At 50.5% G+C, this 16,789-nt stretch overlaps 1 protein-coding gene across 1 annotated transcript; it reads left to right on the top strand.

Annotated features, from left to right (window-relative positions):
* The first annotated feature begins 10,834 nt into the window (after positions 1-10,834).
* LOC119336069 (chlorophyll a-b binding protein 1B-21, chloroplastic) lies at positions 10,835-12,222 on the top strand. The gene is made up of 4 exons (XM_037608107.1): positions 10,835-11,115; positions 11,219-11,321; positions 11,422-11,710; positions 11,803-12,222. The coding sequence occupies exons 1-4, from the start codon at positions 10,919-10,921 to the stop codon at positions 11,955-11,957; spliced, it is 744 nt and encodes a 247-aa protein (XP_037464004.1). The 5' UTR covers positions 10,835-10,918; the 3' UTR covers positions 11,958-12,222.
* Positions 12,223-16,789: the final 4,567 nt, after the last annotated feature.

Here is a 16,789-nt window from a genome sequence, read left to right as displayed (position 1 = left end):
CGCACATAGTTTTGTCGAAGGGTCTTTGATCATAGTGTCATGTTAGCAGCATCATGCAGTAGTGATGGGCTGAAAGTGACAACGGCTGGAATTATAGACAGTCCACATGACGCAACTGGGCCGAATTTGTAAAGGTCATAAAGGGTCGTGAGTTAGCAGGTCGTAAATGGGCTTTATGCGAACAAGTTGTTAACAGTTTTCCATAGGCCGGCCCGCTAACTTTTCACCAAGTCAAACGGACTGGCCTTTTTAAACTAATTGGGCCACTATTGGGCCTTGCCATGTGTCACTTTTTCATAGGCTCGTTGAGGGAGTCCTGGATAAGGGGGTATCCGGATAGCCGGACTATATACGCTGGCCGGTCTGTTGGACTGTGAAGATACAAGATTGAAGACTTTGTCCCGTGTCCGGATGGGACTCTCCTTTGCGTAGAAGGCAAGCTTGGCGATTCGGATGATTAGATCTCCGTCTCTGTAACCGACTCTATGTAACCCTAGCCCCCTCCGGTGTCTATATAAACCGGAGGGTTTAGTCCGTAGGAGGACAATCACAATCATAGGCTAGCTTCTAGGGTTTAGCCTCTACGATCTCGTGGTAGATCAACTCTTGTAATACTCATATCATCAAGATCAATCAATTAGGAAGTAGGGTATTACCTCCATCGAGAGGGCCCAAACCTGGGTAAACATCGTGTCCCCAGTCTCCTGTTACCATTAGCCTAAGACGCATAGTTTGGGACCCCCTACCCGAGATCCGCCGATTTTGACACCGACATTGGTGCTTTCATTGAGAGTTCCTCTGTGTCGTCGCAATAAGGCTTGATGGCTCCTTCAATCATCAGCAATGACATGGTCCAGGGTGAGACTCTTCTCCCCGGACAGATCTTCATATTTGGCGGCTTCGCACTGCGGGCCAACTCGCTTGGCCACCTGGAGCAGATCGACAGCTACGCCCCTGGCCACCAGGTCAGGTTCAGAAACCTAAACTACACCGTCGACATCCGCGGAGACTTGATCTTCGACGGACTCGAGCCCACGTCAGGAGTGCTGAACGATCGCAATGTGCATGACTTAGATCTGACATCGGACAGTATTCGGGATATGCACCTGTTGCCGCTCCGGACTTCGATCCAGAGCAGATCGTGCCATCCGAGGACAGGTGTATGGACCCCGCCATGGAGGTCGCACACTCATCGGTGTTGGAGCCGAACATAGATTCCACTCCTAAGGAAATCTGTGTCGCCGGACCCCCGGACTCATCTTCGGCCGTAGGTTCCGGACCACGCGCATCCGTGCCCATCGAAACTGACTGGGCACCAATCATGGAATTCACCGCCATGGACGCTTTTCAGCACTCGCCCTTAGGTGATGTGCTAAACTCTCTATGGTCTCTTTATTTATTAGAAGACTCTTGGCCGAACTATGTCCGGCCTGAATGGGATACGGGCAACGAAGAAATTCATGACCCACCCACCACCCACTTTATAGCCACTGTCGACGACCTAACATACATGCTTGACTTCAATTCTGACAACATCTACGGTATGGACGTCGATGCAGGGGACAATGTGGAACCACCGCCCACAGGCCATTGGACTGCCACTTCATCATATGACGTCTATATGGTGGATACGCCTAAAGAAAACAACGGTGACAATAAGGACACAACGGAGGACAAACCCCCTGGAGAAAAGCCAAAACGACGGCGCAGGCGTCGCTCTAAGTCCAGTCACGGTAAAAATGGCGATAACAACGCAAGAAAGGTTGACACTCCAATCGACTGGAAAGGCAACAACGACCATATGGACCCAGCGATGGAGCAGGATAAGCCAGGTCACGCCGAACACAGCCCGGAGCAGACGCCTGATAACAGCGATCCCGAGGGCCGAACTCATCAAACTGCCCCCGGAGAGGATGAGAGTCCAGTCGACGATGCATTCATCATCCTGGAAAAACCTTTGGAACAAGATAACCTCCGCAGAAGGCTTATTGCCACGGCGAGGAGCTTAAAGAAGCAGAAGCAAAGGCTTAACACCACGCAGGACACGCTCAACCGAAGATGGAAGAAAGTGCTAGACACTGAAGAAAAATACGGCGACGATCACCACACAAGGAGCTACCCAAAGCGCAAGCTACTGCCCGAATTCGACAATGAAGCCTTAGAGCCCATTCCGCCAAAGAATACCACAGCCGATCAACCGGACCGACCACCTCATGGCCGCGATAGAGCAGACACCGATGCCACACACAAGCCAGCCCACGATTTACGTGAGATCTTGGACGAAAAGGCTGGTGCGAACAGGTCCATTTACGGATCTAGAGGACGAGTTTCGGCACAAGATTATGGTCATCAAAATCATAATGATCAAATACCAGTTCGGAATCAAACCCGGACACAACAACCCTCGACAGCATGCCACAACATGTCCAGGTATAGAGGGGCTGTGCACCCCTTGTGTTTCACCGACGAGGTGTTGGATCACGAATTTCCACAGGGATTCAAACTCGTGAACATAGAGGCATACGACAGAGCGACAGACCCTGGGGTCTGGATTGAAGATTTTATCCTTCACATACACATGGCTCGTGGGGATGACCTCCACGCCATCAAATACCTTCCCCTCAAGTTGAAAGGACCAGCTCGGTATTGGTTGAAAAGCCTCCCCAAAAACTCAATTGGAAGTTGGGAGGAACTTAGGACGCTTTCAAGGCAAATTTACAAGGGACCTATGTCCGACCTCCGGATGCAGACGATTTAAGTCACATAATACAACAGCCCGGAGAGTCAGCCCGTAAGCTTTGGAACAGGTTTCTCACTAAGAAGAATCAAATTGTTGATTGTCCGGATGCCGAAGCCTTAGCAGCCTTCAAGCATAGTATCTGGGACGAGTGGCTTGCCAGACACCTCGACCAAGAAAAGCCAAGGACGATGGCGGCCTTAACAAGCCTTATGACCCGCTTTTGTGCGGGCGAAGACAGCTGATTGGCACGTAGAGGCACCAGCGACCCAGGCACATCCGAAATTCGAGATGGCAACGGGAAACCACAACGCAATAAGCACAAGTGTTGAAACAATGAAGAAAGTCCGGACAACATGGCGGTCAACGCCGGATTCAGGGGCCCTCGACCCGGTCAAAGAAAGAAGCCATTTAAGGGCAGCAATGAGGAACCGTCCGGCCTGAATAAAGTCCTAGACAGATTGTGCCAAATCCATGGTACCCCCGAAAAACCTGCAAATCATACTCACAGAGAATGTTGGGTCTTCAAGCAGGCCGGCAAGTTAAACGCCGAACACAAAGGAAGGGAAACGCCAAGTGAAAACGAGGATGAGCCCCCACAGCCAAACACTGGGCGACAGAAAAAAATCCCAACAGAAGTCAAAATAGTAAACATGGTCCACGCAACTCACATAGAGTTCGTTGCCCCCAAGTCCAACCCCTGGGAGGCCTGCCCGATCACTTTTGATCACATGGACCACCCAGCCAGTATCCGACACGGAGGACCGGCTGCCTTGGTCCTCGACCCAATAATTGATGGACACCATCTCACTCAAGTCCTAATGGACGGTGGCAGTAGTATTAATCTGATATATCAGGACACTGTCCGCAAGATGGGATAGACCCATCCAGAATAAGCCAAAGTAACACCACCTTTAACGAAGTGATACCAGGCGCTGAGGCCCGTTGCTGGGGCTCCCTCGTATTAGAGGTGACATTCGGTTCTCCCAACAACTTAAGAAGCGAGGAACTACTCTTTGACATCGCTCCCTTCAGCAGCGGTTATCATGCATTACTTGGAAGAATGGCCTTCGCTTGCTTTAATGCAGTACCAAATTACGCCTGCCTTAAACTTAAGATGCCCGATCCACGTGGCATCATAACTGTTAGCGGAAACAGAGAGCAGTATGCGGCGGCTCTTGCAGCCGTACACTAAGCGGCCTCTCCCACCAGAATGCATGATCGGCCGTTAAGACCACGGACACGGTTAGACTAGTCCAGTGCACCACTGTCAGTAACAGCCCGAATAAAGCTAAGCTGGGTGTTATACATATATCCCCATAAATGTTACCAGGGGCTGTAAACATGTAATAAAACCCACAATTCGGCTTGCCTTATCGATAGGCCAATGTCTCATATTTCTCACATACATTGAGAATAACCATCTTCCCGCACGCTTACTCTTTTACATGAGTTTTCGTTTTTACAGACACTCTTCGTGCGGCACCCTTCCAGGATACGGCACAACGGAGACAAAGGCGCAGACGTGCAGCAGGGCCCTGCTCAAAGGTTTCTCTTTAGATTAAGCCCCTGTGTAAACCTTCTTTACTGTCTTTTGTTGCTTGACACCCCATGGGTATTCAATACACCCACAGGGGATACTGGCGTTATAGGCATTTCGCCATGACAGATCAATGCACGTACCTGGAAATACAGGCTCAAGGGCGTTGCTCAGCCCGGTATATGTTATAAAGTCCGAATACCTTCAGGAGTGTTCGGCGTCACGAGTTTGGCCTTATATGCATCAGCTCCGAATCATGTCTTTGGTCAAACGTTGGGTTTGCCCGGCTCCTAGGTTTGCTGCCTTACGTTTCGTTCTATCGGCTAAGGCGACCAAAGGAGAACTACTGCGATTGTGCCCTGGTTATTCCAGATGAGCACCTCAATAGAGAAAGCCGAAAACTGACTGTCATGATACAGCGAGAGACTGGTCAACCACTCGAGGACTCATCGGAATCTATAGGATTCCTCCGCATCAATGAAGGACTGGTTTCCCGGTCACGTACGTACGCGCACCATATCTGGATGCACGCGGAAGTACCAGGGGCTACATAGTAGCCCCACCTTTAAACTCCTATGGCTAAGTGAAAGTGTTACAGCTATATTGTCTGATTGCCTAGTTCGACGTGTGATCACCTCCTTAATGGACCAAGACGTTGGATCAAGTGTGATTACGCATATTTTTTCGAACACCCCCGCATTATATGCGTGGGGGCTAAATCCAACGACTGCTAACTTTCAAAATTATATGCATACATAAACGGCTGGACAGGATGCTTTATAACACTTTTAGGCAAAAGTATAAAAACAGCCTCTATAATTAACACATAATTGTTTACAATTAATCTACTTGTCACTCGAACATGACATCCTTCGAGCACTGAGCCTCTATTATACGGGCACCTTCTATGACCTACTCAAAATAGTGCTCGGCTGGGTCCTGGCCTCCTGCCAGACTCTGGGTTGCAATGCTGGTGGCCTCCATATCTGCCCAATACGTCTTGACACGGGCAAGAGCCATCCGTGCACCCTCTATGCAGGTTGACCTCTTCATGGCATCGATTCTCAATACAGCGCCAAGGAATTGATGCACTAAACCAAAATAACTGCCCGGTCTTGGTCCCTTTGGCCATAGATGGTCGACTACCGACCTCATGGCAAGACCGGACAACCTGTGGAGGTCGGCCATAGCGGCCATCCTCTCACTCAATGGCAGCGGACGCATCGGAGCATTAAATTGTGACCAATACAGCCTCTCTATGTCATCATCTTTTTGATCCTTGTAGAACTTGGTCGCATCAGCTACGCTTTTCGCCAGATCTGCATACGTGTCTGCAGCGCTCATAAGCTGATCCAGAGGAGCATACTTGGGGTCTCCAAACTTCATCCGCAGCAAATAGGGGCTTCCAGCCGCGATTTCTCGGCCTTTCGAAGCTCCTCCCGCGCAGCTCTAAGCCCAGAGCGCGTCTCCTTGGCCGCATCCAGGGCCTTCTTCAGGTCAGCCGATTTTTCTTTATTCTCCTTCTGTAGTAGCTCATACCGGCCGGCGGCATCTTTCAGCTCCACAGCCATTTCGGCTATTTTATCTTTGCTTTGGCGATGAGCAGCCTGTTCAGCTCTCAAATCTTCGGCCCCCTTTAGGGCAACCGCATGGCTAGCCCTGGCTTGTTCCTTGGCTAGGACAAGTTCCGCCTTCAGGGCCTCAATGGCAGCAGCTCCTCCTGCAGCCACATCATACAATATTGATATCCTCTTAATATTTTCTACACAAATAAGGAAAAAACAAGCACATACTCTGTGACTCGTCAAGCCGCTTGTTTACAAGAGTGATGTTGGCATCCACCACATCAATCTGCCGCCTTAGTTCGGCGACTTCAGAGGTCCGGTCTACCGCCAGACACTTAGCCACCTGCGCATGAATGCAGTATGATTCTTACCTGAGAGTGTGATCCTCCATTTGCCACCAAGCGCTGGCAACCAGAGTCTCAGGGGCTACTATCTATACAGAGCACACCTCACACGTGCGGTACAACCAAAAATTACGTATTTATTGCGTACCTCAAAGCCTTTGAGCAAGCTTCCAAAAGCTTCATTTAGCCCGCTTGTGGCGGATGAAATCTTCTCCAACACCGTACCCATTAGCGTATGGTGATCCTCCGAGAGAGCGGCTTGCTCCAGGAGGCCTGTCAGTGTGTTCGGCCGAACGCCGGACTGTTCCGGACCCTCCTCATTACCCTCCATGGGAGCCGAACACGCTGGGCTCGGGGCAGCCGAAGCGTTAGCTTCCGGCCTCAACGGATCTAGACTCCTCCGTGACGACACCTCAGGGTCGCCTGCCCCATGGGGTTTCACTCTCCATCATCTCCGGAAGAAGATCCCTCGAATACGAACCCTGTTGAGACGAGCTACTAGCCGGACTGCAAAAAAATTGATCCTGGTTATTACTCTCAGAGGAAAAAGCAATAGCTTCTTCTGTATTAACTTACAGCTCGGTGGAGGGCTGGCCCGTTTGCGGGCACGGTGCGGTGAGGAAGCCCTTCGGGGCAGGGACCCCTGGTGAAGTTCTCTTCCCTTGTTTAGGCGCCTATGTTTCCAAGTCTTCGGAGGCGGCCCTGTTCTTCCCGCGGGGGGAGGAAACCTTAGATTCACCTCCCCGATTATCTTCCTTCATGGAAACATTAATTCCCACGGTTTGGATGTACGATGTGTGAAGCTCAGTCTTGGCTTCTCCACTACTCCCTTTATCTTTCCTCGATGGCACTTGACTTAGCGCCCGGTTAAGCATCTCGGCTATCACTGGACCGGGCGAGCCTTCAGGAAGCGGGACCGGACACCTGATTCTCTCCGCCTTGCTGAGCCAATCCTGGCCATGGACTATTTTTCAGAACAATGTTATGATAAATATAAACAAAGTGTTCGGTTACAGGGTTACTTACTTGGGTATCTAGGCGGTTGCAGCTCAGGCCCACATCCTCGGTGGTGTCCGTACACTTTATTCGCGGTCCGAAGAACAACTTATACATTCCTTCAAGCGTCATGTCGAAGAAGTGCTGAATGGTTCACGGGCCTTATGGATTGAACTCCCACATCCGGAGAGGTCGATGTTTGCACGGCAGGGCCCGCCGAACTAGCATTACTTGGATTGTTTTGACAAGATTAATATCCCTCTCAAGAAGCTTCCGAATGCGGCTCTGCAATGTCGGTACATCGTTTGCAGACCCCCAGTCCAGTCCCACGTTGGCCCACGACGCCAGTTGAGGCGAAGGGCCCGAGCGGAAGGCGGGGGCAGCCACCCACTTTGTGCCTCGGGGAGCTGTGATGTAAAACCACCTCCGTTGCCACAGATCGGACACCTCCAGGAAGGAACCTTCTGGCCATGGAACATCGGTGTTTCTGCTTATTGCAGCGCCTCCGCACTCCACGTGTCGCCCCTCAATCTCCTTCGGCTTCACATTGAAGGTCTTGAGCCATAGGCCGAAGTGGAGGGTGATGTGGAGGAAGGCTTCACACACTACGATAAATGACGAGATGTGGAGGATGGAATCCGGAGCTAGATCGTGAAAATCTAGCCCGTAATAGAACATGAGCCCCCTCACGAAGGGATCAAGAGTAAAGCCCAAGCCTCGGAGGAAGTGAGAGACAAATACGACACTCTCGTTGTGTTCGGGAGTAGGGATGACCTGCCCTGCAACAGGAAGCCTGTCTTGAAGTCGGCGGTCAGATACCCGGCCCCCCTAAGCTTCGCAATGTCCTCCTCTGTGACAGAGGAGGCCATCCATCGGCCTTGAAGGTCGGATCCAGACATGATTGGAGATCTGAAGTGATTAAGCTTGAGCTTTGGGTGTTGGAACTTGAAGTGCGGGAAGGCGCAAGCGTGAAGATAGAGGGATAGGCCTCGACCCCTCTATAAAGGTGATGAATATCAAGCATCATCGGCATAGCCGTTTGGGACTTGCCTAAAGACGCGGAGTCATACCAACAGGCGTGGTGGGGTTACCCGCACCCGTATTGATGAGAGTCCCGTAATAAGGGGGACACGATCTCTGCTTCGACAAGACGTGCCAATAAAACCGCCCTGCTGTGCGTATCGCGACGGGCTGAGAAAAATGGTTCGTGTTAAACCAGGCCGTGGCGTGAGAACACGCTGCGAAAAAATTGTCGACAGATTGGATTTGTAAAGTACTATCCTCTCTACGGTGGTGGGCGGAAATTATTTTGCAGAGCCGGACACGGTCCTTGTGTTCAAAATCTTCTATGGAGTATTCGGAGATGGACCCGCCTTGCAATGCCGAAGACAATCTGCGCGCTGGACTCATCGTCATTGAAGCCTGGTTCAGGGGCTACTGAGGGAGTCCTGGATAAGGGGGTATCCGGATAGCCGGACTATATACTTTGGCTGGACTGTTGGACTATGAAGACACAAGATTGAAGACTGTGTCCCGTGTCTGGATGGGACTCTCCTTTGCGTGGAAGGCAAGCTTGGCGATTCGGGTGATAGATCTCCTTCTCTGTAACCGACTCTGTGTAACCCTAGCCCCCTCCGGTATCTATATAAACCGGAGGGTTTAGTCTGTAGGACAAGAACAATCAGAATCATAGGCTAGCTTCTAGGGTTTAGCCTCTACGATCTCGTGGTAGATCAACTCTTGTAATACTCATATCATCAAGATCAATCAAGCAGGAAGTAGGGTATTACCTCCATCGAGAGGGTCCGAACCTGGGTAAACATCGTGTCCCCAGTCTCCTGTTACCATTAGCCTTAGACGCACAGCTCGGGACTCCCTACCCAGGATCCGCCGGTTTTGACACCGACACTCGTCTCGTCCGTTAGATGAATGATATCTGTTGCGACGTTGAGCTGACACATGGTTCCCCTGGCCAATGAAAATTTTATACGTGGAAAATCTCCATTGGTCCGGGCTATTACCGGGTTATCGGATCCAAACCGGAACCCGATAGCTTAACGGTGACCCGTTACGGTGGATTCCACGTGTCGGTTACCCTTGACGAAAGCACTTTCATGATGCGCCTGTTGTCGTCATAGAAGTGGACACTTTCGTGATGATAATTCTGGTATTGTCATGGAACACTTCTACGACAGCACATGTATGACTATCTTGATTCTGTCATAAAATGGTCACAGATATACATGCATGACAGAAAATGTGACATACTATGACAAACATGTATCATCATCGAAGTTTTTTTTGTAGTGAGTGTTGTTTTGCATATTGTAAAAGAAATATACCGAGCATTTGCAGGCACCAAAAGGAAATTGGAATATTACTATGACGAGCGTGAAGAAATAGTGGTATCTTTTGGAACCGAACATTTAGAGGATCCCGCTAAAAAACCTACCTGCTTATGTCCCGGAAATGTCATATCCACAAAGGATGGTGCAACTGGAAAGACAACATAAGGGGGAGCAATATAGGAAAAAGATAGAAAAATACACCATAACCAAGCATGCCAGACTAGAAAAGAACTATGTTAAGATGCTCGTAGGACTGATAAGGTAATAGAGATGGAAAAGGAGACAACATATTTAGTCAAGGGAAGCATCAAAGGACGGGATACAGGTAAACCAGTGTTACCCTGCTCCTTCGTTAGTACGTTCTATTACGGTTTGCATAATATTGGCTCTTCTATCAATGTTATACCTTACACCATTTGCAGGAAAACACAAGATCATATCTATTCTAGTAAACTCCAACCGACCGAGATGACCAGTAATTAGCGTGCGGGACATTCAGAACACCATGCGGTGTTCTTCCCGGCGTTCATGTCATCCTTGGCACTTTTGTCTACCCTATTGATCTTATTGTTATGGATATATCTGAAGATGACTTTTGTCCAATTATATTTAGGAGATCATTCTAAACACTGCAGGTGCAAAGATCGACTGCAAGAAGAAACTAGTCTCTCTTCGATTTGAAGAGGAGACCTCTCTAAGTTCAGAAATCATCCTTACTATAATAAAGACAAAAGCACTGAGAAGAAAACTATAGCACGGTTTGGGGATATTCAAGTTGGCTCTCACGACCGTTGGGCAGTGCAAAGATTCCCACACGATTGCATTCTCCTCTGTATTTCAGATTGTGTTGGCTTTAAGATTAACATGGCCCACTTCTGTTCATCATTCAATACATGATTTTTTTTTCAAAAATCGAAAACATGAATGAACACCACCCTGCATCACGGACTACAACACCCGTGCACGTGGATTTTAGCAGATAAAGTTGAGAAAGAAAACATTTGTGCCTGCTCATCTGATCTGGATTTGGTGGATAGAAGTTACCTACATTGAGCTACCAGCAGATTTTCCATCCTCGAAGACATGGATATGTGGACCACGGGAGCCGAGGGGAGATGCCACGTAGGATAGCGATCAGAGAACGCAGGGGACGCCACGTAGCACAGTCGAAGATACCAGGATCCTACGTGGCCCAATGGCTTGTGCGCGTGCGGATATTGCAGCCAATGGCCGGCGGCATTTGGATATCCCCCATCCCGCTCCGTCTCCGGCCGCTCGTGCTCTTATTAGCAGCCTCAGATTCCCTTGTCCTCTCAGAGCGCACGCCTGTTCTTCTTCCTGTTGTTGTCTCACCGCAGCAAGGAGCAGCCAGCATCGAGACAGCAACAATGGCGATGGCGTCGTCGAGCGGCCTGAGGAGCTGCAGCGCCGTGGGCGTACCGAGCCTGCTTGCGCCTTCATCCCGGTCCGGCCGCTCCGGGCTGCCGTTCTGCGCCTACGCCACCACCTCCGGCCGCGTCACCATGTCCGCCGAGTGGTTCCCCGGCCAGCCCCGCCCCGCCCACCTCGACGGCTCCTCGCCAGGGTGACTAAGCAACAAAGCTAGCTAGCTACTAGTAGCCGATCGAGCAGTGACCAATCGACTCGACATCAATCAATCTGACCGGCGACTTATATTCTCCCCGCAGGGACTTCGGGTTCGACCCCCTGGGCCTCGCCACCGTGCCAGAGAACTTCGAGCGGTTCAAGGAGTCCGAGATCTACCACTGCCGCTGGGCCATGCTCTGCGTGGTACGTCCTCCTCCTCCTCTGCACCACAGCAGCCTTTGTTGAGTTGTTCGCTAGTAGCAATAACATGGGTTGCGCCGTACGTGGCATGGACGACGTGCAGCCTGGGGTACTGGTGCCGGAGGCGCTGGGGCTGGGCAACTGGGTGAAGGCGCAGGAGTGGGCGGCACTCCCCGACGGGCAGGCGACGTACCTGGGCAACCCGGTGCCCTGGGGCAACCTGCCGACCATCCTGGCGATCGAGTTCCTGGCCATCGCCTTCGCGGAGCAGCAGCGCACCATGGAGAAGGACCCGGAGAAGAAGAAGTACCCCGGCGGCGCCTTCGACCCGCTCGGCTTCTCCAAGGACCCCGCAAAGTTCGAGGAGCTCAAGCTCAAGGAGATCAAGAACGGTACGTCCCAGTCCCACCATATACCCCGTTGTTGAATGAAAAATCATGGGAGAACGAACTGACGCGTTCGTCCGTGGGGGAATGCATTGCAGGGCGGCTGGCGATGCTGGCGTTCGTGGGGTTCTGCGTGCAGCAGTCGGCGTACCCCGGCACCGGCCCGCTGGAGAACCTGGCCACGCACCTCGCGGACCCGTGGCACAACAACATCGGCGACATCGTCATCCCCAGAAATATCTACGGCCCTTGAGCGGAGCCGACCGGGCTGAGGGGAGATCGAGGAGCCGGAGCACATGGTTTTCATTCATGTTTCTGCGTCGATCGACTGGTTGATCAACTTGCCACGCTGGCTCTGCGCGCGTACGTCCGTGCGTGCAGGAACTGTACAACAACGTCGGCTCTCCGGCCGGCAACCTTTGTAATGTGTAAAGCTTAAGTAGCAGCCGCTGTTGTGAATGCACCCGTATGATCTGTATAAACTCTTGCATGATGATGGTCTTTTTCTTGAGGATCAATGCTGCTGCATTTTTATTTAACCAGCGAAGCTGGAAATGTCATCAGTGATTACAGAAAGAACAAAGTCAGGGGAGACCCCAAACCACACCTTACATAACTCAGCACCCACTCCTACCTTTGCGAACTTATGCGCAGCAACGTTGGCAGAACGGCGAACCCAGTCCATGCGAAACTCCACGCACGAGCTGAGCAGCTCTTTAATCTCTTGAATCCACGGCCCTACAACAGCCAAACACCTTTCAGGAAGCATCAACATTTGCACCACAGCCTTGATGTGGAGCTCAAGATGGACTCGCTGAACCCCAAGTTCAACTGCAAGCTGCAAACCCCGCCTGCATGCTAGAATCTTTGTAGCTTCAGGGTCAGTAATGTTTGGGAGAAAATGACTCACTCCAGCCCTAAAAGTGCCATTGTGGTCTCGAAGCACCGCTTCTCCTCCTCCCTTGTTCCCTTGCCTTGAAATAGTACCGTCCGAGTTCACCTTCACCCATCCCGGAGCCGGCGGCTCCCATTTCTGCACACACCTGGGCTTCGGGACCTGCACCTCCCCTGCATGAGTGCTTCGCCGCTCAATCATATGCGAGTAGACCCCTCAGCAATCTCATGTGGATGAGCAATTCTTCTTCCATCCCTGGTGTCATTGCGGGCAAGCCACAGCCCGTACGTTGCATGAACCATAACTTCTTTCTCCTCATCATTTGTGCCCACAAACCACCTGGGTAACCAGTTCAAAAGTGCCTTCTGGGAGTCCATAGGAAGCGGTGGGGCTGCCACCGCGACGCCCTTCTCTGAAGACACACGCTGCCAGAACTGGGAGGAGTGTGGGCAGGCCCAAAATCTGTGAAGAACAGTTTCCTCCCTTTCACAAGCGGCACAAAAGACACCTGGCTTGATCCGACGTCGATGAAGCTCGTGACCCACAGCCAAGCCATTCCGGATCATTCTCCACACATGAATTTTAGCCTTCCCCGGCGCATTCGTACTCCACAGACTTAGAAACCCCTTGTGGTCCTGAACTGAGTTTGATGAGGCCGGCTATCCAAACCTCATACGCTTAAGCGACACTGCCAAATGATAAGCAGATCGCACACTAAAGACTCCATTTTTGTGCCATTCCAAGCCAGACAGACTTCCACCCCCACACCCCCAACAGCAATCTGCTTGATGTCCTTGGCGTCCGAAGGAGTAAACATAGTCTCAACCTTGTGCTCATCCCATCCAGATCCCTCTTCATTCAGCAAGTCGGCTACCTTAGTCAAGCCCGACAAAAAAAATTGACCCAGTGGTTTTAAGCAACCTTGTCTTGGAATCCAATTGTCATGGTGAATGTTGATAGCACTGCCATCCCCGACGCGCCATATCAGCCCTTCTCTCAGGAGATTTCGGCCATGCAAGATACCTCTGAAGGTGAGGGACGCATTGTAAGGACAAGTAGCACACATGATGGAAAAATCCTTGAAGTACCGAGCCTTTAGGACCCTTGCAACCAAACTATGAGGAGCTTTTAAGATGCACCATGCTTGCTTCGTCAAGAGCGCTTGATTGAAAACTTCAGGGTCACGAAAACCCATTCCTCCCACTCGCTTGGACGCACACATCTTCTCCCACGAGACCCAATGCACCTTTCTTTCACCATTGATCGCACCCCACCAGAATTTAGAGGAAATAGATGTCAGATTCTGGCATATTTTCTTTGTGAGGTGGAAACAGCTCATGGTAAAAGTAGGAGTGGCTTGGAGCCCTGATTTGACAAGAACTTCTCTAGCTTTCATAGACATCCCTTGTCCCTTCCAACCCGTAACCTTTTCTTTCGAGCTCTCAGTAAAATATTTGAAAGTGCCTTCTTTAGATCTGCCCACTTGAGTAGGTAGCCCAAGATATCTCACTCAAAGCCTTAGAGGAAATACCAATCTCACCTTTCAGCTCTTCCTTCAATTCATCCCTACAGCCCTTGCCAAAATAGATGGAGGATTTCTGAAGATTTACCTTCTGGCCCGACGCCCTCTCATACCTCAGCAGGATCTCCTTCAAGGTGTTCATATTCTCCCTCGACCCTTCCAAAAAAACAATACTATCATCGGCAAAGAGCAAATGTGTTACATGGGAGCCAGTGCTCCCAAAAGTTACCCCTTTAATCATCCCCTCCCCTTGAGCCCTTCGAAGCATCGCAGAGAAACCCTCCACGCAAAAGAGAAACAGGTAGGGAGAGAGGGGGTCACCCTGCCGGAGTCCCCGAGAAGGAAAGAAAAGTCACCCTGCCGCAGTCCCCGAGAAGGAAAGAAAACTCGGGAAAAACCTCCATTGAGCTTGACACAAAATTTGGCAGATTTGACACACCTCATGATCATCTGAATCCACTGATCAGCAAAGCCAACCTTGTGCAACATCTGCTCCAAAAAACTCCACTCAACCCTGTCATATGCCTTCATCATATCTAACTTGATAGCACAAAGAGGTTTCTTCCGCTTTCTAGTACAGATTGCATGCACACATTCATAGGCCACAAGCACATTGTTAGTAATAAGCCGACTCGGCACGAAAGCACTTTGTTCTTCTGAGATGAGCAAAGGCAGAATATTGTAGAGTCTATTTGCCAAAACCTTAGTGGCCATCTTGTAAAGCACATTACATAGGCTAATAGGCCTAAACTGGGAAATAAGCTCTGATGAGCTAATCTTAGGAATCATGACAATAGTTGTGTCGTTAAAATATTCCAGCGTTGTTGCCCCTGCCAGGAACTCCTTGACCGCATGACACACATCGTCTTTCACCAGAGCCCAGTGGCGCTGATAGAAGAGGGCCGGTAGTCCATCAGGACCCGGAGCCTTAGTAGGCCCCATCTGAAAAAGAGACGTTTGAATCTCATCATCCGTGATCGCCGCAGTTAACTTCACATTCATCCTCTCATCCACCACCGCAGCAATATTTTCCAGAAGATCGTTTGCTCCTTGTGAGCCCTCCGACGTGAACAAACGCTCATAAAAGGACGCAGCCAGTTCCCTCATTTCCTCATTGACTATACATCTAGTACCATCATCCCGTATTAGGGATTTAACAGTATTCTTTCTCTTCATGTGAGTTGCACGGTTCTGAAAAAACTTTGTATTTGAATCCCCTGCTTTAAGCCAATCCACTCTCGAGCGTTGTCGATACATGATCTCTTCCTGTTCATATAGTTCCTGGAGCTGCTTCTCAATATCCCGGACCTCCGGTGAGTGTCCAGGCAGGCCTCCCCTCGCCTTTGCCTCCACCAACTGAGATTTCAGATTGGAGATCTTCCTGCGAATGGATCCAAAGACCTCTCTAGCCCATTTCCGCATACTTCCATAGAGCACCCCCAGTTTTTTCCACACACCCATAAGACTGTGATCCCCGGAGCTGGCTGCCATCCATGCTGCCTCCACCATGCCCTTGTACTGATCATGCCTAGTCCAGGCTTCTTCATATCTGAACGGCCTCGGACCCCTTGCATTTTGGCTCGGAGCAGTCTCTAGCGCATGTACAACAATGGATTGGTGGTCGGACTCCTACGTCATCACGTGCTCAACCTCGGTTTCAGGAAAAAGATTCCAAAACTCATCAGTACAAGTGGCTCTATCAAGCCTCACCTGAATGTTCTCCGCTCCATCACGCTTATTGTCCCACGTATAAGGATAACCCGAGAAGCCCAAATCTGCTAGACCACATTTTGCCAGGCAATCTTTGAAGTCCTCCATTTGAGCAAAGTTTCGTGGGTTCCCCCCTTTCTGGTCAGTATGAGGGCCTCGTTAAAGTCACACAAACAGATCCATGGCAGATCATCTTGTGCACAAAGATATTGAATTGCATCCCATGATTTCTTTCGATGGTCTGTTTTGGGCTCCCCATAGAATCCAGTGACTCTATAGGATTTGCCTTCCCACAACATCTGGGTATCAATGAAATACTGGCTCCATGGCCTGACAGTCACCTGCACATCATCCCTCCACCACATAGCCAAACCACCACTCTGCCCCACATAGTCCACTGCCACACCATGCTTGAAACCCAAAGTCCATTTCAGTCTATCCATAGCTCTAGCCGTTTTAAGCATCTCACATAAAAACACCACGGCAGGATTGTAGGGTCTAATGAGATCCCTAAGCTTGCCAACTGTCGAGGTCAATCCCAACCCTTGATAGTTCCAGGCCAAGCGATTCATGGTGTTCGGCGGCCCCGCCTAGCAGGGTCCGTCGATCTGTCATCACGATCAGAGATGTGTTCAAACACACTAGCCATCTTTCGCCTAGTATCACGAATGAAGTCATCCTTTGGGTGCTACTTGTCAAGGTCATCTTTGGCAACCCAGATCTGCTTGGTGCCCCTCTCCTTGCTGCCATCTTCAAATCTCTAGTATGATCTGCCCCTCAGCACATTCTCATGGTCCTGCCTTACTTTCCTGACATATGTTCCTTGCTTCCTTTCCGTCTTGTCACCACTAAACCCTCTGCGTCCTTCGAGATCCCTTCCTTGTTCAACACGGATGTTGCATGGTCCATGCATGTCCTCTTTCCCCTTACGTTCCCAGTCCTTCTGGCGCAATTCATC

Source organism: Triticum dicoccoides, chromosome 7B, assembly GCF_002162155.2.
Source record: "Triticum dicoccoides isolate Atlit2015 ecotype Zavitan chromosome 7B, WEW_v2.0, whole genome shotgun sequence".
Taxonomy (NCBI): domain Eukaryota; kingdom Viridiplantae; phylum Streptophyta; class Magnoliopsida; order Poales; family Poaceae; genus Triticum; species Triticum dicoccoides.
Note: the sequence above shows the minus strand (reverse complement) of the source record. Positions and strands in the feature narration are given on the sequence as shown.

Coding starts and splice junctions, on each gene's coding strand:
- LOC119336069 (XM_037608107.1), top strand. CDS start 10,919: ATGGCGATGGCGTCGTCGAGCGGCCTGAGGAGCTGCAGCGCCGTGGGC. Junction 11,116..11,218: donor CTCGACGGCTCCTCGCCAGG/GTGACTAAGCAA, acceptor TTCTCCCCGCAG/GGACTTCGGGTTCGACCCCC. Junction 11,711..11,802: donor GCTCAAGGAGATCAAGAACG/GTACGTCCCAGT, acceptor AATGCATTGCAG/GGCGGCTGGCGATGCTGGCG.